Below are 26,708 nucleotides of genomic sequence, written 5' to 3' on the forward strand. Positions count from 1 at the left end.
TAAATTCTTAAAAAGAGCTTTACGCTCTAGTCACTACCTGTTACTCGTTACTTTGTACTCGCTACTTTTCTGCGAATATCCATTCCCTAGCTTTATTCCTTCGTTGAGATTGTATTAAATTTTAGCTGATTTGATCTTAACTTCTTATTCTTCTCTTCTATACTCGCCTCTCATAGCTGTTCATTTTCCGTATCTCAATCTTGGTAGATTCTATTTTTGCCACTTGCTTGACTAACAATGGTTCTATTAAAAATGCCGCCTGCGGAAATGATTTGCATTTGCATAATGATTAACGAAATCGCGATTAGATGAAAAAATATGCTTGCATAATTCTAATTCTTATTATGATACGGGCTCTCAGCTTTTAGCATCTGGCCCGGGTTCAAGGTCGTTAGCCAAAACTTAGTCATAAATTAAATATAGCTTATAAATATGCAATATGTCCATGGTATATAGTGAGAGAAACCATTTGACACCTTTCCGTTTTATGAAAGCACTTCGATTGTCTGACCCTGACCATGAAATTGATGGAACGACAACAGCCCGAAGAGTGGTTCAAACCCTACCCATGTTTACGGTAAACATTTCACCACCATCACCAGCCAAGTATGAGGTATTTCATTTTAGGTGGGTCGGTCGACGTACCCATGTCGTATGCAAAGCTATGTCAATATTATTTTAACGTTTGCTTCGGCACCAAAAAATATTGATTTATTTATTGATTTTTAGGCGTAAATATTTCAAAACTGGTTACTGACGATTCGCTGGGTCGTTGTCATAATCTTTCTTCTGGTTCTTTTGCTGAACCCTACAAGCTGCGGCAATTAACTCGCTCGCTCAAACAAATTAGTCGTATTCAAAATTCTCCGAATTTCAGCTGAGTATTTATGTATATATATAGAAATAACTCTGTACAAGGAACCAGTTTATGATTTTCTAAAACACAATTTTTACGAGCTTTTTATGCTGATTTTGTTGTTGTTTTCATTATTAATTTGACTTTTGTTTTGAGTGGACAGAAATCAGAATATTTTCGGAAAACTGTTAACTATGGGAATTCGATATTCGATATTTAATATTCGATATTTACCGATTTGCTAATTTGTTGATGGGTAAGCGCTTACCCCATGATAAATGCCTTTTCAAAATTCTTTTGTTGTTTACCTACCACAAATTGGACCGGACTTTGCGCCCATCAAATGCTTATAATTTGTGTATATAGGACATATATATATATATGTGCTGGTAATACTTCTGACAGACTCGTTATGTTATTTTATCAAAGCTTAAGTGCGGTAAAAGCATTAAGTAAGTGTGTGATCAATAAATACTCTGCACATGGCTTATAATCTTTTGTCGAAATGCCTTAGACTGTGTAATTAGAGGGGAATACGTAGAGCAATCAAAAACGTGTAGCCTCTCGGTTATGTGAGGGTAGATGAGCTAATATATACCCAAGCTCTTATAGTCTCAGTTTGACGATATCAGACAACAACAAAATTTAAATATAATCATTTTCTTAGACTAAGCGAGCGTTTGCATACTAAATTTAACGACTCTAACCTTTATATAAGTTCGATGATATCTTATAGTTTTTATTTTTACAATGGAATTCCAACTTAATGTAGAGCTTTGAAAAAGCCAAAAGAACTATGTCAGATTGATGCTTTACAGTTATAAATATGATATATTTTAATGAATTCAATGACGTCTTTTATGAGTCTTAAAGCTTTTAAACTATATAAACCAAGTTCTACATGGCGTTATGCATAACAGCGAGAATTATTTTAAAAATTTGATTGTTCAGATTGGTCTTCAAGCTTAAAGAAATCGTTGGCTATTATATATAGCAGTAAAAGTTTCGTCTACCCCCAATATCTATGTTTACTGGGTATTTGAAAGGGGTTTTTATATATTTTTGCTAATTATATATAAGGTTGCCCATTTGTAATCTTCTTTAAAAGTCTTCAACTAATTATAGGGTATACAAAACACGATATGTTCGACTGCCCTACAGACTTATTTATAGGCATTTTCATAATGAGCCAACGAAGCAAACTGCTTGCTTATCAAAAGCCTACCAACTATGAGTGGTTGCCAAATTGCTGTTGATGTTGCTTATTACTATTTTTGCTTTAATTATTGCTATTATTATTGCCTTTTTATTTTGTTGTGGTCAATCAACGTCCTTCGCTTCGCGGCGTGACATTGAAGTGCGCTAATCAAAAAGCGCGACGACAGAATGCAAAAATAAACATTAACAAACTTCAAATATGAATACTATATTATTTATTTTTCTTTTTCTGAAGTTGGTTAAATACAACAACAATGACAAAAATAAAATACGTTAACAGCGAAATACGTTAACAAACATTTAATCGTGGCAACAAAATTTAACTTAGAACGTGACATCATCACGCGCTCACGGAAAGCAACGGCAACAACAACACCACCAATGTGTATATCAGATAGTGTGCTTACCTGTGTGCGTGTGTGAGACGTATGCACACACACACAGTCGCCCATACACGTAGTAGAATTTCTACACCTTTTCGTGTTGTCAAAATGAAATGAACTTTATAAATTTATGAACTATGATATGCTGACTGACTGACGCTTAATTTATAAAAATGATAAACATTTGATACCCTGTAGAATTCAGAAAAAATTAAAAGTGTAATCATTAAATATACAGATAAGTAAACATTATAAAAATAGCTATCTGCTGTGCAAAAGCAGCTGAGCTTTTTAGTGATTCACTTTTTTCGAGAATTGTAAACGAGGATTACTTAAAAGTCACCGAAGTTCAAAGAATATTTATCCAAAGCGAACTGCAGTCGATTACGTAGTTTTCAGTTTATTCTATACCAAAGAGCTTGGGTACTACTCCAGCTTTTATTAGTATATGTTAATACGTGTCTAATCTGCTCTTTAATTGTGTTAACATTTAGAAATATTTCCCACAGCACATCCGCTACGCGATGAAAAATTGGAATAAGTTATTAAAATATTTACGAAATTTGATATGCATTGAATTGGCGCATGTTTATCTAGTTTTCCTTTCCATTTTGCAATTATCATAATCATCTCATAAATTAGATTAGATTTATACCAGAAACTAGTTCATATCAATACTGCTTTAATAGGGCGCTTGTGAAGGTGTGTTCAAGTGTGTTTGAAGCATATGTTAATCTATGTAAAATTTGACAATAACACAAGCTCGTAATAGCACCAATCGAAAATATCGATAATTACTTTTGAACAAGTCGAAAGTTGAAAGACTTAAGCTGTAAATTCTAATGTGCATATAATAATCTATAACGAGGCAAGAATAATCGATACATATCGAAAAGTTGTCAAAAAGCGTCTTGTCTATGGAATAATTTGTAAATATTTTACTGAATAATTCAAGAAAATAGATCGATAAAAGCGAAAAAAAAAAACAATTTGTTTAATGCTAAAAATATTTTTTATTTGATAAAGCTAAGTTGCAGTAACAGGCTAGCAAAACTTGGATGGATTAGTCCGAATTAGCTTGAATGATTATTGTTCTTTTTATCCATGGAGGCGGGCGACGGTACGGGGGCGTGTCAGCAGAGATTTTAGCACAGTTGTTGTGTCGTGAGTCATTAATGAATTAAGTAGAACTTCAGCTAAGTCTGTTATTTAGTCAGCAATAATTAATACGAACACAAATGCGATTAATAACACGTTAACAGCCTTCACACATATGCAAAAAAAAAAAACATAAAAAGTTAAGACAGCGCGAGAGAGGCACAGGGAAAGAGAGAGAGAGAGAGAGTGTGAAAATACTGGTGAGAGCAGAGTTCCATAGCTCGCTCTTCGCTCTTCACTCTTTGTGCCAGAACTCTCTTTTTTACCTGTTGTTCTTTATCGTGAGATTCCTATGTTTTTTTCGTTTTTATTTCTTTATTTTGTTGCAGCTTATTGTCTTAGACTCTATAGCGCATTTAGCTCTAAACCTTAACTAATGGGAGGGCAGATATGCCAATTATTCTGCACTTGTAGCTACTATCTTAATTAGTTCTAATATTGTCTAGAGGATGCAATCTCTTCAGTCTTCGCCTATTGTTGTTTATAGCCAGGTTGCTTGCGAGATGGTTAGGATGCGCTGCAAGTCTGTCCGCGTATCTTGAACTGTGTCGCCCAATGAGTTCAGCAACTGTGGGAATTGCTAAATCCCTATGTAAGACTGAGTTTCTTACAAACCAGCTGGCTCCAGTCCATCTGCGTAGTGCTTTATTCTGCAGGGTCTGAATTTTGTTCCTTGTAGTCTTCGCCGAGGAGCCCCATAGAGAGATACCATATACGAAGGTTGGGACAACTATTGCCTTGTAGATGGCGGCCTTGCTGCTGTAAGACAACTTGCTTGAAGCTCTCAGCATCCAGTCGAGGGTTTTTAGCTTGCTTTTGCATTTTGAGGTTACTTGACTTATGTGCGCTTTAAAAGTCAGCCTTCTGTCAAGAGTGATACCAAGGTACTTTACTTTTGAGGCTTTGGGAATAGTGGGCCCCAATGCAACGCTTGGGCAATCTCCTCTTCTAGTGGCGAAGGTAGTATGTACAGACTTTTGTGCATTAATGGTGATACACCACCGTTTTGCCCAGCGTCCGAAAGAGTCCAGATATTTTTGTAGTGAGTCTGAAGCTTCTTGCGCAGATACGTGACGTGATAAGATGGCGGTGTCATCTGCATAGGTCGCTATGAGTACTGCATCTGTACTTCCTATATTTGGCTCGGGAGTTGGCATATCTCCTGTGAATAAAGTATAAAGTGTTGGGCCTAGAACACTACCCTGTGGTACTCCAGCCATAATTGGTCTAGTCAAGGATACTGTTTGCCCCCTTGACACTTGGAAGGTTCTTCCAATAAGGTATGAGGATAGCAACGCGAAAAATGGGGCTGGAAGGGTGGTCCTCACTTTCTGCAGCAGTCCCAGGTGCCAAACTCGATCAAACGCCTGTTTGATGTCTAAAAAGACGGCAGAGCAGTACATCTTTTCTTCAAAGGCTCCAAGGATATGGTGCACAACTCTGTGAACCTGTTCCGGTGTTCCATGCTGTCTCCTGAAGCCAAACTGATGGTTTGGAATGGCCTCCTGGCGTCCCAGATGTGTCAGTACTCGTTCCAGAAATATTCTTTCGAATATTTTGGAGAGTACTGGCAACAGGCTAATTGGTCTGTACGACTCAATTTCTCCCACGGGTTTGCCAGGCTTAGGAATCATCACAATCACGGCGCGCTTCCAGCAGGCTGGAAAGTGCCGGATGCGGAGCATGGCGTTGTACACCATAGTTATGTAGTCTATGGTGGAGTCAGGCAGTGCTCTAAGGACTCTGCCGTTTATTAGATCATATCCAGGGGATTTTTTTGCCTTCACTCTTCTGATGTGTTCAAGAACCTCTTCTTTTGTACATCCAGTTATCTGGTCTTCAGCTGGGAGGGGCGAGAGAACGATGTCTTCTGTTGCTTCGATTTCTGAGGCCTCTGCGGTAATCACCGGCGTGAATTGGTCTTGAAGGTGGTTTGCAAAAGCCTCAGCTTGAGCTTCGTCTCCAATGTGCCAGGAACCAGAAATGCTCCGAATGGGATGACGTCGTATTGGCTGCCGTTTGAGCTTTCTTGTAAATTTCCATAATTGAAACTCTGCGTCAGTGGGCGATTCAGCTCGTACCAGCGCATCGCTGATACACCTCTTTTGAAGCAGGGCGAGAGCAGCTTTAAGATGCCTCGTGGCTTCGTTGTACATGGATTTGGCATCAGGCGTGCGTAATCTTAACCAGCGTCTCCTGGCCCATCTTTTGTGTATTAGTAGGTGTTGGGCCTCCAAGGTGAGGGGGATGTTGTACGGAGACTGTTGTCTTGTTTGGCAAGATGGTGGGGCGGCTTGGTGCGCAGCTTTGACTATTTCTTCCTGCAGTTTGTTTGCTGCGTAGTCCACGTCTTCAGGAGTGTTAAGTTCCATTTCTATGTGCAAAGAGTAATGGAGCTCGCGCCTAAAGACTCCTAAATCTGATCCTGCTGGCAGTAGTTGTTTCCTAATGGGCAAGGGCTGTGGCTGCGCGTGGATTGTGACTATTAGTGGCAGGTGGTCAGAGGATAGGTCCAAGGATTCTTCAATGGTCAATTGCCGGTCACAGATGCCTTTGTAGACAGCGAAGTCGATTGCCGAGGGCCTGTGTCCATTAATTGGGTAACGGGTGGGGGCTCCAGTCGCCAATATGCTGAATTGTAAGTTTTGAATCGCCTCAAATATGACTTCTCCGCGACGATTCGCACTATTGCTTCCCCAAAATGGGTGCCATCCATTCCAGTCGCCGCCGATGAGGGTCTTATTCAACCTTTGGCCTAGAACCTGTTCCATGTGATGATCACACAGACCAGTGTTTGGCGGAAGATAAATTGACGCAACTTCGATCGCTCCAATAGACGTAGGCAGGGTGATGGCTGAGACCTGCATTGTTGCGTTGCAAATTGGCAGTAAAGGTGTATGCGGTATTGTTGCTCGTATGAGGATTGAGGATCCACCAAAGCAGTTTGCTCCTTCACCATGAGCCTGATAGTGTTCGTATCCGAAAATTTGTGTAGTGGGGCACTCATGAGTTTCTGTTATTAACATTATATCTATGTTTTCTTGTGAGAGAAACGCAGCCAGTTCCTGAGTCTTGTTTCTCAGGCCATTGGCGTTCCAGATACCCACACGTAAAGCCATTATTTGTAGGCAAGCTTGGTTATGATGGCCATTAAACTGTTTAGCATGGTTGCTTGTTGGGATTGTACTTCTCGCATCGCTTTGAGCTCGGCATTAATTGCGTCAAACTGACGTTGTTGTTGCTGAAGCATTTCAGTGAACAAAGTGTCACTTGTGGTATTCTTATTTGACGGTCCACCTCTAGCGGCCTGTGCGTAAGAAACACCACTAATAGGCGTTGCAAAGCTCGTGGCTTGGGTAATGCTCCGGGGCCTTGTAATTTCGGAAGCAGTACTCGGACCCGTAGACGGTGTTTGTGTGGGACTCCTTTTTTGTGCTGGGGATTGCAATTTGCGCAACCGCTTGTATACTTGGCAGCCCTTATAGTTGGCTGGGTGCTGTAACTCACAGTGCACACAAGTTGGTGCCTGGTCCTTTTCGCGGGTGCAGTCTTTGGATGCGTGTTTCCCGGCGCAACGCACACATCTGGGAGCTTTGTGGCAGTAGCGTTGTGTGTGTCCAAATTCTTGACAGCGATGGCATTGTGTCAGGTCGTTGTATCTTCTTGGCAGTTCCACTGTGCAGCGTTGCCTGCAGACAACTCGAATGTCCAAAATTTCTTTGTTGTTGGGGGCCTGAGCCACGTCAACAAAAAATATATTTAGCGGTGTTTTGTCCATACGGCTCAGTGGGTTGTGCACATTTGTAATTGTGTGGCCTTTGGTTTCCAATTCCTTTTTAATTAGTGTTGTATCAGTGCTGGAGTGAAGCCCTTTGAACACGACTCTATATGGTTTGTCCTCCTTAAGCTGGTAGCAGTGGAACTCCAATTCCAGCTTAGTAAAGTGGTCTATAACTCTGCGATAGTCCTCACTGCATTGGGTTAATACACCTATGTTATTCTTCTTTGGCTTAATTACGTATGATTTAGCATCAATTACTTTATCTATTATCTGTTGAAGTAGGGCCACAGACTTGATGTTTGGACACCATATGGGGGGCGGACGAGGTTTCGGAGTAGTTTGCTGGTCGGTCAATACTGGGGCTTCTGGAGCTACAGGTGATTCGCTGTAGTCTTCATCTTCTTCTACGAGCAGTGAAAATCGATTTTCTGATATTAATGCTGCATTGCTGGTGCTTGGTTCGTCGAAGATGAGCCTTTTCTTGATGGTTTTTGGTGAATTTGGCTGTTTACGTTTCGTGTTTTTGTTGTTAGTGATGCCTTGCACGGAGGCGATATCTATTTTTGAGTTTATTGGCATGATGGAGGCTTGCCTATTTGCCATCACAACGTTAAGCTGGGCTTGCATTTCTGCATTTACCTTTACAGCTGTAGCGAGGTTATTGACATTAGATGTCATCGCGGATTGTGCTTTTGAGTGCAGGCGCACTCGCGCCAAGCGACGAAATTTCGTAAATTGCAATTAAAGCAATTGAGTTACGCGGAAGCAAGCGATAAGAAAACGCTGCGTGTGCGGTTTTTGTTGCTGTTGCGTTGAAGAATGCACCGCAAAGTTCTATTTTTAGAACTCTGCAGCAGTAGAGCTTAAGCGAAGGCTGTTCGAATTCACGTCTTTACAGGTCGAACGACTGATCGCGATTGGGATTCCTATGTATATTCAAAAGTATTGTTTCTTTTCTTTTTGCACATTTTGTTTTGCTTTTATGCTTCTGGTCGCTCTCAACGTTGTTTGTTGTCCCCTTTATTTGCCCTGCACTACAATTTATCGGGTTTATTAACCGTAAAACTTCATTTACAACCATTACGGTGTACCTTAACACTCGTCTTGATATCAGTCAAATGGGCACTGAACTTTAGTATTCGTATTGATGGGCTGTTTGCTTTAATTTATTTCTTTTTTTCCTTTTATGGATTTACAACTCGCTTTATTCTCTCAGACAAGCGCTACGTACATTTGATTAGATTTCAAAACTTAGGTTTAACAGAATTTAGATTTGTGATTCTATTTTATACCTTGATATTACTTTGATTTGTACTCTAGCTGTTTCTGTCGATTTATAGGAAAGTACTAATATCAACTGAGGGTGAAAGCTCTTAAAATATATAAATAGAAATCCTAAAATGAAATAATATATTATATATATATATATATATATATATATAAACTAAAAACTCTTTAAATCGATCTGCATATATCTTGCAAATGTGGATGCTAATATTTTATTGGCTGTTTATTACGAAAGCTTTCTGATAATGTAATCATAATAAAATTGGGATTCGATTACAATCAAAATTTTAGGGTTCTCTACTTGCAGCTTCACTTGCTTGCTTGCACAACTAATTACACATGGTTGATAATAAATTTTGTGAACTTAAATCAGGTATATATATTTGAAGTTTACCTATGACTCATTTCTTAATGAATTTTCTATACATAAAAGATTTGCTAAGTTGTTCCACTTAATTGCCGTAAGCAAGCGATTAGATATAATGCTATTGAAAACCAGATTTGTTATGAATGATATGATATAATGTATAGATACACTTGACACTAATTACGCTGTTCTCCAAAGAGCTAAGCATGTGTTTCATCTAATCAATGCGAAAAACTAGTTCTAACTATGAGTTTTTGTTTTATATCATTATCAATAGATAGAGCGCCCTTTCTGGATTCTCTGTCTCTCTTTTACTTCAAATGTGGTCAACAAATCACGTCAAAAGCAAAAATACTTATCAGATTGACAGCCATATCGGACTTTGGCCAAAGTCAATGTCTGAGGCCCTGCGATTGGTATACACAGTTGACAAACGTTCGCTGCTTGAAGCTAATTACGTAGACTTAACTTAAATGAATTGTTCAATTAAAGCAGCAACAGCAACACAGAAACAAAAATACAAACAAGCTCATTAAAAGTTTAGGCCATAATTCAGCGCCCACACGCTGAATACTCGCATATGATTAAATATAGTTATTATGGATACAAATTTGATTTTTATTATTAATTATTACTTTTGTTCTTGTTTTTGTTTTTTGTTATTGTTTTACAAGTAGGCGTCATAAATATTTAACATAAATTATACATTTTTTAAGCCAGCAGCAATTTTCGCTGATGTCGTCAGCGCTTGCAGTTTAGATCATATCATATCAAAGTGTGTACGACCCATATATATTGATTGATTTAATCCAAGTGTCTTGCCGTTGCATGAATCCTAAATAATTATATATATTAACAATTTCATTTAACTTTATGAATGTTGATCGATTTTAATATAAACATTTATCATTTCTGCCAGACGAACGCGATGCCATTCAAAAGAAGACGTTCACAAAATGGGTTAACAAACATCTTAAAAAGGTGAGTGCATAGCAGAGCCACAGTTATCATCTAGCATACATGACATATCATCAACATCCGTGCGCTCCACTTAAAGTCCCAATCCAAATTGAGAATTTGTACGAGCAAAAGTTAGGATTTTATCTATTTATGTAAACTTAAAAAAGCATTCTTTTATGCTCTCTCTCTCTCTATCTCAATTACAAGCAGCATTGGAAGTATGCCAAGGTATAGCGTTTATATAAAACATACTTCTGTTCCTATTTTTTTTTTCGTTTTTCTAAATATTCACTTTGAATCTTAACAAACACTCTATTGGATTTTGCAGACTTATACCATGCTCCATGTTTGTGTTACCACAAACGGTATACCCTGTTGCTCACAGTCTGTAAGTTATGCAAAGTTCAAGCAGCATTTCAACGTATATGAATGTTTTGCATATAAAATTATATAATATATGTATCTAGTACTGAGAGATAAATATATTTGATTTTGTTTATTAAAAAAAAAAAACTAAAATTATTTTTTGCTTAAATTTGTAAAGTTTTCTAAATTGCAAATTACCGTCTTTAGATATATTTTTAGAAATGTTGCATATCTTGAGGCGTTGCACACTAAAATTTCAGTTCTTGTTTTGTTCGTTTCTTTATGCTCGTTTGTTGTTTTTTCTTCACTAAATGCACCCGTCCACTAATTATAGACTCCTAAACACCGAATCGTTGTGAACACTCTCTTAACACCTTGCATGCATATTTGTATATACATATATCAATATTTGTATAACCTTCAACTTTTACTTTTCAACTGTCGCTTAACTTGTTTTGTTTACTTTGCTTTCGTGCTTCCACTTCCACAGGCCAATCGACGAGTTGTGGATTTATTTGAGGATTTGCGCGATGGTCACAATTTGCTTTCACTCTTGGAGGTGCTATCTCGCGAAAACCTGGTAAGTAGTTGCAACCAGCTGCGGCCACTCAAGTTGTGTTTCCCAACTGATTTCTATACTCGTTTTTGACAATAGCCACGAGAGAAGGGCAAAATGCGTTTCCACATGCTGCAGAACGCACAAATGGCGTTGGACTTTCTGCGCTTTAAGAATATCAAATTGGTCAACATACGCGCCGAGGATATTGTGGATGGTAATCCCAAGCTGACGCTTGGCTTGATCTGGACTATTATATTGCATTTCCAGGTAATGTACAGTAATCATTACTCGTCCCAAATAATTGAATTAGTTGAATTGGAGCAATTTTTTTTTTTAGATATTTACTGTATATAAAGATATATATACATAGACATATATGTATAGTATTTACACGTCCTTACTCATTAACGTTACGCGCTACAACTGCGGGTATTTTTATTATTTGGCTTTATTGTTGCAACTTTTTCTAGAAAACATTTGCTGAAACTTTCTTCTTACTGTGTTGCAAATAAATAAGCTTAAGGTTCTCACTACTTTCTTTGCTAGTTACTCATGCTATTAAATATAATGAAACATTTTAGTCAGTTACTGCAGATAAGGATTGAATTTATTTTCATCTTAACTGATGCACTCGTTACTTTAAATACTCGTTTCTTTGCCGTACAACTTGCGATGGATCTCATTCTCGTTACTTCATTTTCTAGTTCTAGTTATTGCTATTAGTGCAACCTTCTTCGTTGCAAGGCAAGAGTTCATCTTACATTACTCTCGTTATTCTTCTTTACAATTGTAAAAGCAAAATGGTCTCTCTCTGTATTTGCCTCTACCACTCGCTGCAGTTTAGCAAGCACTGAACTGGTTTATGTTGTTTTTTGTGTATGTGTGTGCGTAAATGGAGCAAGTGTTGGATAACTGTAGGCAGGTCCACGAAATGTTGCCCAACATGGCGACAGTATCAAAGTCAGCGTCAGTGGCGCCCACACGTAGCGATTGGGCGAAGGTGACCCTCAAGCTGGCCGCCCAATTCGTGAGATCGTTAACAAATGTTCACACAACAAATTCGTTTTCATTTGGGCGTTATTCGCTGTATATCTTATAGATTTGTACATGTATATAGAGTTTCTGTTATAGTTTCGTCATCGATTCATTGATTCAACAACTGCAGCTCAGCCCACACACACATAGACGCACATACGCACACACACATGGGTTATTTCAGCTTCGATTTTCGGTTAAATTTTGTGCCTGATCTACTCCTACCCAGCAGCTGCTATTTTTACAGCTCTCCGGCTCTGTTGACTTATTTTGGCGAACGCGGCGCTGCCTTTTAAGGCAGCCAGTTTACCTTCTCTTCATCAGCATCGTCTCAGCGTCTACTGAGCGATTGACTGACACACATAACCAAGTCCAAGTGGCTGCTACAGTTCGTCAACTGTTGTTGTTATTGTCCACAAGGCCGCCACAAATCAGCCACTTGGCCAGGCCACCTACACAGCCAAAAGCGAAATTAAAATTAACTACGCACTCGATCGAATGGAGCGCTGCAAAAGGTTGTCGAGCCCGTTGCGACATCTTTGTGCATAATGAAGCTGTTCAAGAAATAACAAGCATTTTATCTCTAAATTAAAACCTTAAAGCATCAAGTCTGACTCAGTAAATGAATTAATTTAACTATTTTCAAACCAATCAATATTTAAGAAATATTTGTTAGCCCCTCGAGCAGTAGCAAAGATTAATCTGATCCCATTATTAATAGAAAATTATACAACTTTGAATATTTGTCAGATTGCATCATAAGTGCTTTATAAGCTGCTTTATTAGCAGTTAATTTTTTGTTTTCAAAAAGATGTCGACTAGATAAAAACCACATATTTGGCATAACTTGGATTTGCGTAAAGTAAAGCTTTGAGCTGCTTCAAGTGGAATGCGTTTAATGTTGACTTCTTCTTTATTTCTGAATAATTTATTGAAAAAGCTCAATGACTTAAGCTAAAAGGTGAAGAGCTTAAAAATAATTTCATCAAAATTGAAATTCAGCTCAAGTTTAAAACTTCATCGAAGTCGGTGTGAGCAAAACGCTGCTTTACATGCCACTTACACTTGCATTCATAACACTTATCTTTCGTATGTAAAACATTTCTCCAGGCGGTCTGAAAATAAATTCCTTGATGGTTTTCTCATTAGTTATATCAACTCTCAACTTTCGACTTGAAATCGGCTTGGCTCTGGGCACGCCTCTGGGCTGCGCTTAGTCATCGGGCATGTTGCACATTTCCGCACTGCGTACGTCTCCGAAGCTCGAGTCTCAATGTGTGTCAGCAACAACGGCAATGGCAACAACAGCAACAACAACAACAACCAAACTAGATGCAACTTAAAACTCGGGTATTTCGTAATTTGTGACGGCGCATGCCGCATCGAGCTGCGTTCGATGCTCGGCGGCTCGGATTGATCGATGGGGCGCATAAATGCTCAATGATGCTGCCAGTCAGCCGCGGTGGCAGCCACCAGCAGCAACAACAACAACAACGGCCATGAGGCAACAACAGCAACTGTTGCTGCTGATTCAATTGAGGCAAAACGAATTGTAAATCACTTGACAATGTGAAACTCAATCGCGCGTCATTTACTGTTTATGTTATTTATTATTTCTTGCTGTCTCGCATTTAACTTGTGCCCCCTTTGTCTCCTCCTCGTCGCTTGACAATTGTCGTTGGCCAAGGATTTATGTATATTGCGGCCTGCAGTTGCGGGTGTCTCTCAGTCTCTGTATCTGTTGCTGATTCTGTTTCTGTTTGTGAGTCGCTGATGTCATTTAGTCATTCGCAATGCAAATTTGTGAGCGCGACTTAAAAGGATATTTCTGCTTATTATACACAAATGAATGTTATATATGTACCCTACGTAGCCCCAAAAATGGTTAGCCCAAAATATAAAAAAGAAGGGTATAATCAAGCTGTGCCAATTTATTTAAGGGGCTTTCAGTTGGCTTTTTTATGGGCATATATTTCTTCATAGCTCGACGCATTGAGAGATTCTCTAACTGAGCTACTTTAAGACATTTGCCAACTCAATATTTGTTTGATGTATCTTAAATTTCTTTCGCTGGCAATTCACGAATATTTCTCTGTTAACTCTATCATATAGAAGTTGGTTTTTAACTTCATAGCTTGAGCTTACATATGTTTTAGAAGATTATAACCGAAAAATGGTTGAATTAAATAATTATATTTTTTTCTTTGAAACTACTTTAAGTATTTTTATTATTATATTTAATTTAATTTTAATATGAATTATTTCTAATTATCAAAAGTTCTAGTTGTTAGATATTTCTATATATCTATATATTTATATATAGTCTCTTTTGCATATATCTTTCTATCCATTTGGCTAACTTTACATATTTATTTGAGCACGGAAACAATTTAAGAGTTCTAAATTTCACATAAATCTCGCAAAATCAAAAATATTTAAATAAAATATAATTCTTTGCTTTAATAACAAGCTTAAAAAAATCTTTAACTTTGATCTGAATAGAGTTTTTATTATGCCATTTTGCATTTGAAATTGCATTTAGCTCAGACAAACTGCCTTTGGGGCGTTAACTCGAACGAAATCTCGTTTGGAGATCGCGTTTCGGTTGAATTTCAATTATGACATAATGCCTATTTATACGGCAATTGCATAAATATTCGCATTGTTATTTAGTTTTTGCTTTGTGTCTGTCTGTTTGTCTCTCTGGCCGTTTGCATTAAATTCAATTAAATGGCGCATTTTATAGGTCAATGTGCAAAATACAAAATGTTTAATTCAAAGCGAAGCCGATGCCAATAAATTGCCAACAATTTGCCAAGCAAACCCGGCGGCAGTTTGTAACGCTGCTTTGCCTATAATTAAGTTATAAATTGTGCCGTACAGCCAATCACTGTGATCTATGAAACACCCACAAAAGCTCAGAATTTTCCTCAAATGAGCAGTGCCACAGGGAGTATCGGTATATACAAATATACATAAATATTTATATATACGTATATGAGTAGTCAAGATCTGACAGGCCTTCGCCTTGACTTTAAAACATTTGCTGACTTCCGTCAGCTGGAGATACTTAGTTGCTGTTAAGCTGTGTGCGCTCTCAATTGTTTAATTTAAACACAAAAAGGCAGAAAAACAGAAAAATTCATAAGTTTATGACTTAAGCAGGCAAAACTGGTTGGGCATGCGCCACGATAAGTTGCCCTGTTAACAGAATTTATCGAAATTTGAATAATGTTTCTTAAATAATTTATGCATACTTACTTATTAAGATTGTTCTGAAATTTGTATAATTTCTAGGAAACAAAATTAGATAATTTAAAAAGTTTTTTCATAAATATATATATTTATAGTTATGCCGATTTTAATAACTTAAAGATCAATTAAGAGATATAACATATTTTATGAAGTATATACATATATTCGATATAGTTTAGGTTTATATAGGTAGATCCAAAGGCTTCTGCTGGTTCTGGTTGGCATATATTTCATCTGAGTGGTCCTTGAGTCAACGTAGCTTGTTATACCCAACTTACGACTCGTTTACAGAGCATTAAAGAGTGCCGCTGGCTAACTAGCTACACAGCTTAAAAGAAGTCTGTGAAATCTATGTCGAATTACGGCTGACAAACGTTTTCATTATAAGTTTTGCGTCTAATTTTCCAAGCAATTTTTGCACATAATTCAACGCTCGTTTTTGTTTTTTTTTTTGGCTCTGCTTGGGCACAGCTCAGGTGTTTCATTTTTGCTGTATCCGACAGATACAGATGCGCCTGCTATATTTGGGCAGATTACCATAAAAGTGTACACAAAAAATATAAAGAAACAAGCAGTTGATGTTTAGTCAAGGCGCCCATGCGTTAAGTAACAAAAACTTAGCTTTCAATTTCAAAGGCGTTCTCTAAAGAAAGTAGCGCGAACTGCTACTGCTGCTGCTGCTGCTGCTGCTGCTCCTGCTCACGTCATCAGCCTCGTCTACTGTAATTGAAAGCCATTTGGTATTTTGATTTATTATGAGACATGTGCTACAATAAACTCAATGACAACCGATTCAACGCTTCGGCTGGAAAGACATAACACAAAAGAGAATTATCTCTGAGAGCCAACAACAAAAGGCTTAAAGCATGAAATAAAATAAAATGTGTTATTTGTTTACGCCTTGGTCATGACATCAGCTATATAACTACATTGCTGACCCACCGCGTCAGAAGTGTCACGTACTAAGAAACAAAAACGAAAGACTTCAACGCAAGCAACGAACTTGATAGCTGAACCAGAACAGAGCAGAGAGAAAAAAACCGACGAAATGCACTTATATGTCTCAAGTTATGTTATTGCTGACTGAATTTTGTTTATGATGCGTGGGTAGCTGCTCAAATATCGAAGCGAACATCAAAATTCTATATCGAAATTAATATATTTGTATGTATGCATGTATGTATATAGCTAGTCACATGTTTAAATGTTTGTAATTTCGTTTCATTAATAAATTGCTTAGCTGCTTTTGCACAAATATGGCCCGAGTGCCTGCCAACAGGTTGAACATGCGCCCAATCAGTCAATACATTCTCAATATATGTGTATATTTATATTTAAATGTATATATTTATATATATATATATATATATATATATATATATATATAATAGCATTGGCCAGTTTAGACAGCGAGGCGCAACCACGCAAAAATTCCGCATTTTCGTATGCAAATGTTTAAGCCAGCCATATAAGCAAAGATCAGTTCAGTTCAATTTGAAACGTATCTTACATGCGGCTCGAACGTGTTTCAATTCACAACCGTTGATAATTAATATGAATGAACAACAATTACAACAACAACAATAGCAATAGCAACATCAACAATCATTTCAATAGCTCAAGTACGTATCTGTGTGCTTCACATTAGCCACATTCTCAGTGCCCAGTCAGATATCTGGTTATATAGCTATATAGTGATATGTAATTTATAATTTTATTGATGACGAGCCCACACGCTTTGCCGCCTGACAGTAAAAGCAGCTAGGAATGCTACATATTTGGCATGTCAAATGACGTGCCCACACTAAAGCTCACATAATGCGACTGAATAGCTAAATTACGTGATAGAATAACTAAATTCAAATAGCTGTTTCTATTTGTTATAGTTATTTACATCAATAATTCGTATTTACCATCTAAGCTATAAGCTGAAAATCAGTTACTTTCAGCATTTACATGAACTTTACAGCAACTGTTAAGTCAATGTCAAGATATTGCCAAAGGTTTATTCTAATATGAATGACTTTTCTGTAATCACCTGAGTTTATTGAGAATGAAACGTTGTCTAATTCCTTAATCTGCAAATGAAGTTGAATCTAATGCAATCAAGAATGAACAGAATGTTAAATCATAAATCATCTGTGATTAAACAATTTGTCTGCTCAACCTTTAATGCTTCTGCAATAAACCCTTTCTCTGGAATATATTCTGAAAACATATGCAAAAATGTTGATCATTTTGTTGCTTAATTATCTTGAGCAATTTTATAAAATCTGGGCTAAACACTTTGAATGATTGCTTTAAAAATTGCTCAAGTTTGGCCTGTTTAAAGCCAAACTATTTTGAGTCAAATTAACTGTCAAAAATTCTAGCTGTAGTAAAATTAGAAACATATATTAGGTCATATAAATTAATTGCTGAAACAGGTTGGCAACTCTAAGCTAGAAGCTTATTTATTTTTAACTGCTTCCATAGTATATAAATAGACTCTTTTTTAGTCTTACAGTTACTATGTTTGCATATTATTTACCTACACAAATTGTTCATGCTAGTGGGCTTCCCTATTACATTTCCTTATTTACAGGCCATATAAACGAAAATCACGACAGATTTGTTTTTCGTATCGATAACAGATGCATTAGAGAAGTATTTACAATTTTGATCGTGCGGGTTCTAATTGCAATTGCATTGAGCTACTGTTTGAGATTCTAACACTTCCCACATTTATGAGCTCTACGATTGCAATTTTATTTAGCCACCGCAAATAGCAAATAGCACGTTCTAAGTGCGAAACATGGCTCAAATTACCACAAACTGCATAGATAATGTACAATTGTTTACACTCTTGCATCATATCGGTATTAATAAGTCAGTCAGAGAGTGCGACCTCTCCCCCAACCATATGCCTTCTTTTTTTTTGTTTTTGACTAATTAGATTTGCAATTCTATTGGTAGCAGCAAATAGTAGCTGGAAACGAATAGCCAACAACAATGATCCATCGTAGCGCTGCTCCATTGCTGCTTACATACATTACACAAGTACATATGCATGTATTTATTAGCTGTATATGTGGCTTGTGTGGGTACGTATCGGGTAATACAAAACAGCTGTAGTTACTGGCTTTTTAGCCATGTAGGGCAGCACGGGCTGGTCGCTCATGCAAAATGCTAATTAGCCTCATATATGTGACTGACTCCCTAACTGTCAGTCTGTCTGTTTTTTTTTTAGCACACACCCTACTGCCCTCTCTCTGTGCATGTGTGTGTGTGTTGGAGTGGGGAGGTAAACCTCTCTACCTACCATATAAATCAATCGTTACATGGCATTTCCCGTCTCTCGCATGCGAGTGTTACGTTTATAGAGATTTCAACACCCACTCGCATCAATTACACTTTCTAGACGACCATCTATAGAGGATATTGCGGTGACAGTTTGTGTGACCATTTTTGATTAGAATATAACTTGAACGCGTTTTAATTGCTGCTCAAAATGGTTGCTCCAAGCACAACTTTTCGCACACTTCTAGGTAGACTGTAAAGCAAAATCATTTAAACATTTAGGTACTTGGGGAAACGCTTGCTCGTTTAAAAGATTTATGGACACTTTTACTAAACTGCTTAATTTGCTTACATTTTTATTTTCAATATATACGTATTTAAGCTGTTTAGCATACATTTTAGATAATTTTAGCCCACTTCAAGATAATTTATATGTGAGAAGTATTTTTTTTCACTTTTTAGTACATGCATAACGAAAGTTTTTATAACATAATTCTACAAAAAAAGATCAATGAAGTGCCAACTCACTGAAAGGAATGCATGAAAAAGCTTTGAGTACATTGTTCATATGATACAAATAGTAAGTCCGCCTAAATAGCTTAGTTAGGAGTGACTCTGAGCGAAATAAAACCAACTACTAAATATTCATTACTTAGATACATGAATGTACATAAGCATTACAAAACATGATCCAATCGCAAAAACACTTTTAGTACATAAATATTTTTAGAAACAGACTACAAATTTGACTGAACAGTAGTATGAACACTTCTTAGGCATTGTTATAAAAATCATGCTTTAAAGAAGTCTGTTTATCTTTCATTAGTTTTAGATATTTAAAAACAGCAAAACAATTGAGTTTATATTTTGTTTGAGTTTTATATCTAATTTAGTACAACATTCATTATTTAGTACATTTTTATTACCCATTAATAATTGCCGAATTCGCGAAATTTTCCTGCTTTTTCCCATTATTGCCTTTTTGCTGGGTTTTGAAAGAGTTCCCAGCATTTGGGTAACCTGTAAAAAATTGATGGTCTTTTTGGTGGTCTGCCCAAGTTTCATTTTCGAGCCACTCCATGGGCTTTGGCTGACCAGTTGGCGCAGCGCTTGCCCAGCTGTGTAATGACTGAGTCGTGATATGTTATGAGCATCAAATTCAAATTACTTTTGCCTAATTTAGTTTTGTGCAAATCGGCAAAGGCAAAGAAAATGTCGTGGGGTCAGCCAACTACAGCAGCAGCAGCACCACCACCACCACCACCAGCCGAAGAGTTGTTTCTTCTAATTAGTGGCCAGATGGTTCTCCGATTACAACTAACTTGACCCACTGTGCGACTGCGCAGAGCGTCAACTTTTAATCACAAAACTTGTTGTTCTTTCTGGTTTCGCCCGAAGACTTTGGTTTGTTGTGTTTGGCATTCTTATTGTTATTATGAGCATTCTATGGCTTTGACTTTTGTCTCGATTTCTATTTTGGGCCAAGAAGTACTAGCAGAACGACTACCTGACGGCTTTGATGTCTAGATGACGCAGCCCGAAATGTTTTGGCTCTTAAATGTGAATAGAAGCCGAGCCAAACATTGTAGCAACATGGTAAATTTTGGCTACCAGCAATAGCAACAACAACTGAAGTTAAGGCGCCACAAAAAAGTTTATGTAACTCTTTCCTTTCTTATACCCTGGAGACATCAAATGAATCAAATGTAGAAATGCGAGGCGATTACTCGCCTTTCAGTTTGGTATTGGATTATCTGTAAACTAGCTAAATGCTTATCTTTTACTTTGTATTTGCCGCCTTAGCTTTATAGTGTACATATCGCAGCTTGAGCCATTAAATTTAATAATCCAATTTATTTCATTTTGGATGGTTTTTCCATTAGGTTTTCAGCTGTATTACGAGTTTTTTTTTGTATATACAATACAGTTTTCTGTTGTATGAACTGTATTCTGACTTTTAGCGTGATGTATACTGTCCTGTTCTGTCATATATCTATGTATAAAGCATAATGAATGTTGGCTTTTAGTTTTTACCTGTATGCAACTTTTCGACCAGAGATTATTCATATCCTATTTTAAAAGCATCTTTTAGTGGGCCATTTTAGGACTTTCCTCTCCTTATAATCATTAATAAGCTCTTTGCCTCAGAGTATTAAAAAGTATCTTTGAGTCGAGTACTTTGAAGCTTTGCTTCTTTGCTATTGTAACCTTCACTTTGCATGTTTGCTGCTGTTCTGCGTTGGCAGCTGTTGTTGTTGTTCTTGCGGCGCTGCGTTGGCGTAGGCGTTGGTTGCTATAGCTGCCACAAACACACACACACGCAAACAGGTGTAGCTGTTGTTATTGTTGTAATATACATACGTCATGTGGTAGGAGCGCAGAGCTCGAAGTCAGCTATCCATAACGGGGTTGACTGCTGGCAGCGACGTTAAAGTCGACGTTGGCATCAACAGACACACACACTCGCACACACACTCGCACACACACTCGCACACACACTCGCACACACACTCGCACACACACACGCATAGCTGTCAGCACGATCGCAATTTTAGTTCCAATTCCGAATTAAATTATTTTTTTTCAAGCCTTGCTTTTGCTTTGCTTTTGGAACGCCAACGCCGGTTGGCGTATTTCATGTGCCAATTCCATTTCGTTTCGTACGCGTGTTTTGTTGTTGCTTTTCTATTCTCGCCACAACCGACGCTAGCAGCGCTGCCAGCAGCGACGGCGTCAACCGTAAACACCTGGCCAGAGCAACACTTTAAGCGTTTTAACTTGGCCCGATCGCGTTTAGTCGTTGTCGAACCGCCGCACACATTTGTTGTTAGTGCCCCCGTAGCATGTATCTTTCATGAATATATATATAAAGATATAGATACAGCTGTAAATCTATCTATAAGTCGTAAAATGCCTATGTCCAGCTAAGCGTAAAGCCATAGAACTCTGAACTAAATTTGTCTCGTGCCTTGTTAATTGTTTTTCGAATAAAATATATAAAATATTTATTAGTAAATAATAAAGAAAAATCGCGCGGTTTTAAAATTCGATTTAAAGTTTAAATCAATAAAACGAAAGATATTTACAATAAAAATATTTTAAAAATAAAATAAATAAAAATTAAATAATAAATATAGACAAACTCTCAACAATAATTTAACTGAGAAAAAAGTAACAAAAAACAGATATTTAAAAACAACTCAAAAAATGTTTGAAATATGTTTTAAAAGAAAATAAAATATTATGTTGCTACATATTTGACGAGTTTATTAAAAATATATAAAATATTAAAGACAACTGTTAACATTTTTAAAAACATTTTAAAAGTAATATAAAAAATACATATAATATATATACAAGACTAAGTCAATAAGATAATACTTAAAACGCACACTTAAATAAAGTAAAGTCACAAAAAATAAATAAAATAACCTAAACAACAACAACAAAAACAAAATACCAATAAACAAAAAACAAGACAAGACAAGACAACCTAAAACTCTTTTTGCATGATGTCAGAGAACGCGTCGAGCTTCAATTTAAATTTTAATATGGGATTTATATCTGGCTAGCAGCTCGTAGACCCCTTTCGAGTTTCCTGCCTCTTCATCTGTGTCTCTCGATTTATTAATGCGCCTGCTGCAGTATCGTTATTTTTGATTTATTAAATGCCGCCTATATCAATTGATTTCAATCTGAATGCAATTGAGTTCAATTTTGTTTCAATTAAGTGTGCTTTATAAGACGAGTTCATTTCTTCAAGTGTGTGTGTATGTGTGTGTGTGAGTGTAATAAAGTGTTGCTGCAATAGCTGTAAAAATAATGACGTGCTCAGACATATGGATTCTCCCCTAGTTCCGCTTCGGCGCATCTTAGCAAAAGCAGTTTGTAAAATATTTGTAGCCTTTTTTTGGCTGTTTATTTTATGATTTGTTCGAATTGGATTTATGTGCTGTCATAGCAAAGTCAATGCAAATTGTCTACAGCACAGCTCTTAACGCGTCGTCAACTTCAAACAGTAGCCAGCAGCCAAAATAGGCAAGAGCTACTCGGTTGTAGAGAGAACAACAGCTGCTGCTGCTGCGGCGGCTCCATTCAAAATGTCAAGCTATTAACGCCTCTTAGTGTCGCCTCCGCAGACACTTAAAGCCAAAAACAAAACAAAAAATCACTTCATTCAACTGCAACGTTTTTTGTATCTTATTTTGCTTTTAATAATGTTGCAATTAGCATTTTTTGTTGATCTGTGAGTCTGAGTCTGAGTGTGAGTGTGAGCGAGTGTCTGTGTGGATGTGTGGGGAGGAGGCGCTGGTGACCGCCATGTCACGCATTTGCGCAGGCGTCGCCTTTCAATGATAGGTTAACGGGTGGGTGCTCATTTTGGCCAAACAACTTGTTGCTGCTGCTGTTGCTGTTGTTGTTCTTGCTTGATCTTGAGCCATTATGATTAGATTTGGGCTTTCAAAGTAGTACAAATATCATATCTGATGGCCTTGCTTATCAGAAAGACTGAAGCTAATTGACATAAAAACAAATAAAAAGAAATGCGTTAAACACTTTTCATTGTCAAAATTCCATTTTTAATAATCGAAATATCTCGTCTCTAGTTTTAATAGACGTTTGTTAGCTACTCTAGACATATATCAAATCTTATCAAAATAATAATGGACATTTTTGAATTGCTTCAAATACATTTCTCTATGCCACTTGTGACACAGCTTGTTAGGCCGCAAGTGAATAGTTTGGAGCGTGTTCCTTCCCATAACGTTCCCTGTCAAAAAATATTCATTTTAGCTTCACAATTAGCTGTATTGTTGTTGTCGTGATTTGTGCCCGGCGGCTTCACTCAGCCTGTGCACATGAACTTTTAGTTCTGGTTGTTGTTACTTTTTTCATGCTCATAAATATATAAAGAAATATTTATAATAAATGAATCAAATTTGGTGTAACGAATAGCAAATGCACTAAGTACTCGAGTATTATGTATATGAATATAAAATTAGTATTGGGATATATATATATTACTTTGTATAATCAGCAGCTGTTTAGTATTTGCTGACATATTGAGAATAGCTAGATACAAATGGTCTCACGTAGATTATTAACTTGATATTCAAATATTTGTATCTCTTGATACTCTTTCTTATCTCTAACCAACACTTTAACTGATCCCAAGTATTTCAGCTCTTGTCTCATATATAAACTTTATTTGAAAAACATTTTATAAAATTACAAAGTATGTTACATATTATATCTATAACGTGATATACTCTTAAGCTTAAGGCATTGTAAAAGAAATCCCAAAGACAGTTAGACATTTGGACAGCCAATCTCTAGCTGGTTGGCTGGATAATTATGTGTATGTACAAGACATAAATAATTCGCTCATCAGCAGTAGCAACAACAATAACAATAACGTTGGGCACTACAGTGGGGCAAAGCCCTCGACTCTGTGGGTGCCTTTTGGCTGGCTTTTTCGCACTGACTAAGAACAAGACATCCGGTGCCAACGCCGGTGCCTGTGCCGGTGTCGGTGCCGGTGCTGGTTTTGGCCGGCTTTTGACTTAATTAAACGCAAATTGCGGTGCCGGCAACTCAATTGTCTGTGAACACGAAATGCGGTGGGGCGGTTGGCACAGGCAGTTTAAACGAATTAAAATCATTTTGTTTAAAATCACGCACAAAAATAGAATTACGAGTCAAGAGCTGAGAGAGTAAGAGCCACACGGAGAGAACGAAACGAAAGCCGAACTTAAAGAAAGTCAAGTGAAAAACGAAAAAAATAAATCAACGATATCCCGATAAGGATAACAAAAACGATAACTACAACGATAACAGGCTGGAGTCCAAATCGAAATCATGCGCTCCAGCTCCAGTTCGCAGTCGACTCTGAAGCGCACTCAGCAGCTGGTGCGGCAAACGAATGGCGGTCCACCCCATGTAAGCAGCGGCAGCGAATTGGTGCACACCACCCGTGGACCTGCCATAACGACCAATATCGATGACTCCAGTTTGCGATACCGGCATGAAACGAAGCGGGAGCGCACTGTCGAGGCTGTCATCACGGACTATCCGGGCGTGGCGCCGTTTGGCACTGTGCCACACGAGCGCTCGAACTTCGAGCGCATCGTCACGTTCCAGGATGGAGTAGATGGAGGTAGAAGCAGCGTGAGACGTACATCGGATAGCAGTCGCGCTTTGGTACCCTCGACTGGTTCGCCCACCACCAGCTATCAGCAGGTGACGCGCAACAAGCGCATCTCCACGGAGGTGCTTGGCTCGAGTGTGGAGAGCACCAAAACATCGCAACGCGCTCCCAATGGACATCGACGTGTTACCACGCACATTGTGCGTAAGGTGACCACGCTGAGTCGCGCCGAGGAGAACCAACAGCCGGCAGAGGATTTGCTGCCGCCTGCTAAGATGATACGTAGCTCCGAGTTGGAGTATCGACGCGCACTGCCGCCGGCCATTGAGTCGAGTAGTATGCAGCGCAGAGAGGTAAAGCGGCGATAGACATGGGTTAAGATGATAAGTGCTGGGAAATAATCAAGTAAAATATTTCAAATAAGTATCAATATATGAGATTGGTGATCTGATCGCCAGCGAGGACAGCTATCCAAATTAAATTACAATTAAAATTTGACTCTGATATTATAAAAAATCATTATTCAATTCTATTAGACTGCAGAGCTACTACTTCAAATATAAAATATTTTTCTCTTTTTATACACAAGGAAATCTTTTAAATGTGCTTTTCAGCTATGTGTGTTAGATCTTTTAGGAAAACATGCTCTATTTACATTCGATATATTATAATTATCATTTAATATAAACTCAAAGTATATAAAAATATCTAATTTAATATTAATTTAATTCAGATTTCCGATATTGTTGTTGGCAAAGAGGACAACGTATCCGCACGTGAGGCCCTACTGCGCTGGGCGCGACGCTCGACGGCTCGGTATCCGGGCGTGCGTGTTAATGATTTTACATCGTCATGGCGCGATGGATTGGCCTTCTCGGCGTTGGTGCATCGCAACCGACCGGACTTGCTTGACTGGCGAAAGGCAAGAAACGATCGGCCGCGCGAGCGCCTCGAGACGGCATTCCATATTGTGGAGAAAGAATACGGTGTTACGCGTCTATTGGACCCAGAGGGTGAGCATCGTTTATCATATCAAATCGAACTATTTTAAATACTAAAATATGCTCAATTCGTATTCTCAGATGTGGACACCAATGAGCCGGATGAGAAATCCCTGATTACGTACATTTCATCTCTGTACGATGTATTCCCGGAGCCACCATCTATTCACCCCCTGTTCGACATGGAGTCACAACGTCGCGTGCACGAGTATCGCGATTTGGCACAACAGTTTATCTATTGGTGTCGCGAGAAGACCGCATATTTGCAGGAACGTTCGTTCCCGCCAACGCTAATCGAGATGAAACGTCTGTTGAGTGATCTGCAGCATTTCCGCAGCGAGGAGGTGAGCGCACGAAAACGCGAAAAGTCCAAGCTCATACAGATCTATAAGGAGCTAGAGCGTTACTTCGAAACAGTGGGTGAAGTGGATGTAGAGACTGATCTACGTCCAGATGCCATCGAAAAGGCCTGGTATCGTATGACCACAGCCCTGCAGGATCGTGAAGTTATACTCCAGCAGGAAATTGAACGTTTGGAGCGTCTACAGCGTCTAGCCGATAAAGTCCAACGCGAAATTAAGCATGTGGATCACAAGCTGACCGAGCTAGAGACGCGCGTCACTGAGGAGAGCAGACGCATAGAGCGTTTGCATCCCGTCGATGCCAAGAGCATTGTCGAGGCACTCGAAACAGATATTAGACATCTGGAGGAGCCCATACAGGATATGAACCAAGATTGTCATGTGCTCAATGAGGGTCGCTATCCTCATGTCAGCGAGCTGCACAAGAAGGTCAACAAATTGCATCAACGTTGGGCTCAATTGCGCACCAATTTCCACACGAACCTGGTACAGAAGCTGTCCGGCTTAAAGTTTCCCGTCCACGAGACGACCGTGACGCGTCAAACGCGCATGGTGGTCGAATCACGACAGATCGATACGAATCCACATTTCCGCGATCTGCAGGAGCACATTGAGTGGTGCCAGAATAAATTGGTGAGTCCAGAACACTAGAAACATTAAAGGTTTATAGCTAACCACATTTTATTTGTGTGA

General features: G+C 38.2%; 1 protein-coding gene across 31 annotated transcripts in view; it reads left to right on the top strand.

Annotated features, from left to right (window-relative positions):
• The window catches only part of LOC111592244 (microtubule-actin cross-linking factor 1), a 98,192-nt gene that overhangs the window by 26,203 nt on the left and 45,281 nt on the right, over positions 1–26,708 (top strand). For 15 of the 31 annotated variants that reach the window (XM_030222663.1, XM_030222674.1, XM_030222653.1 and 12 more), the window contains exons 3-8: positions 9,970–10,031; positions 10,339–10,398; positions 10,867–10,956; positions 11,032–11,202; positions 25,386–25,665; positions 25,735–26,648. In XM_030222663.1, coding sequence (XP_030078523.1) covers positions 9,970–10,031; positions 10,339–10,398; positions 10,867–10,956; positions 11,032–11,202; positions 25,386–25,665; positions 25,735–26,648 — 1,577 coding nt within the window. Of the gene's footprint in view, positions 1–9,969; positions 10,032–10,338; positions 10,399–10,866; positions 10,957–11,031; positions 11,203–24,215; positions 25,006–25,385; positions 25,666–25,734; positions 26,649–26,708 lie in introns of those variants that run through there. The other 16 variants (XM_030222676.1, XM_030222664.1, XM_030222675.1 and 13 more) reach the window with 5 other exon arrangements.

The sequence above is a fragment of the Drosophila hydei genome, unplaced genomic scaffold (genome assembly GCF_003285905.1).
Source record: "Drosophila hydei strain 15085-1641.00,03,60 unplaced genomic scaffold, DhydRS2 tig00000060-arrow-pilon, whole genome shotgun sequence".
Taxonomy (NCBI): Eukaryota; Metazoa; Arthropoda; class Insecta; order Diptera; family Drosophilidae; genus Drosophila; species Drosophila hydei.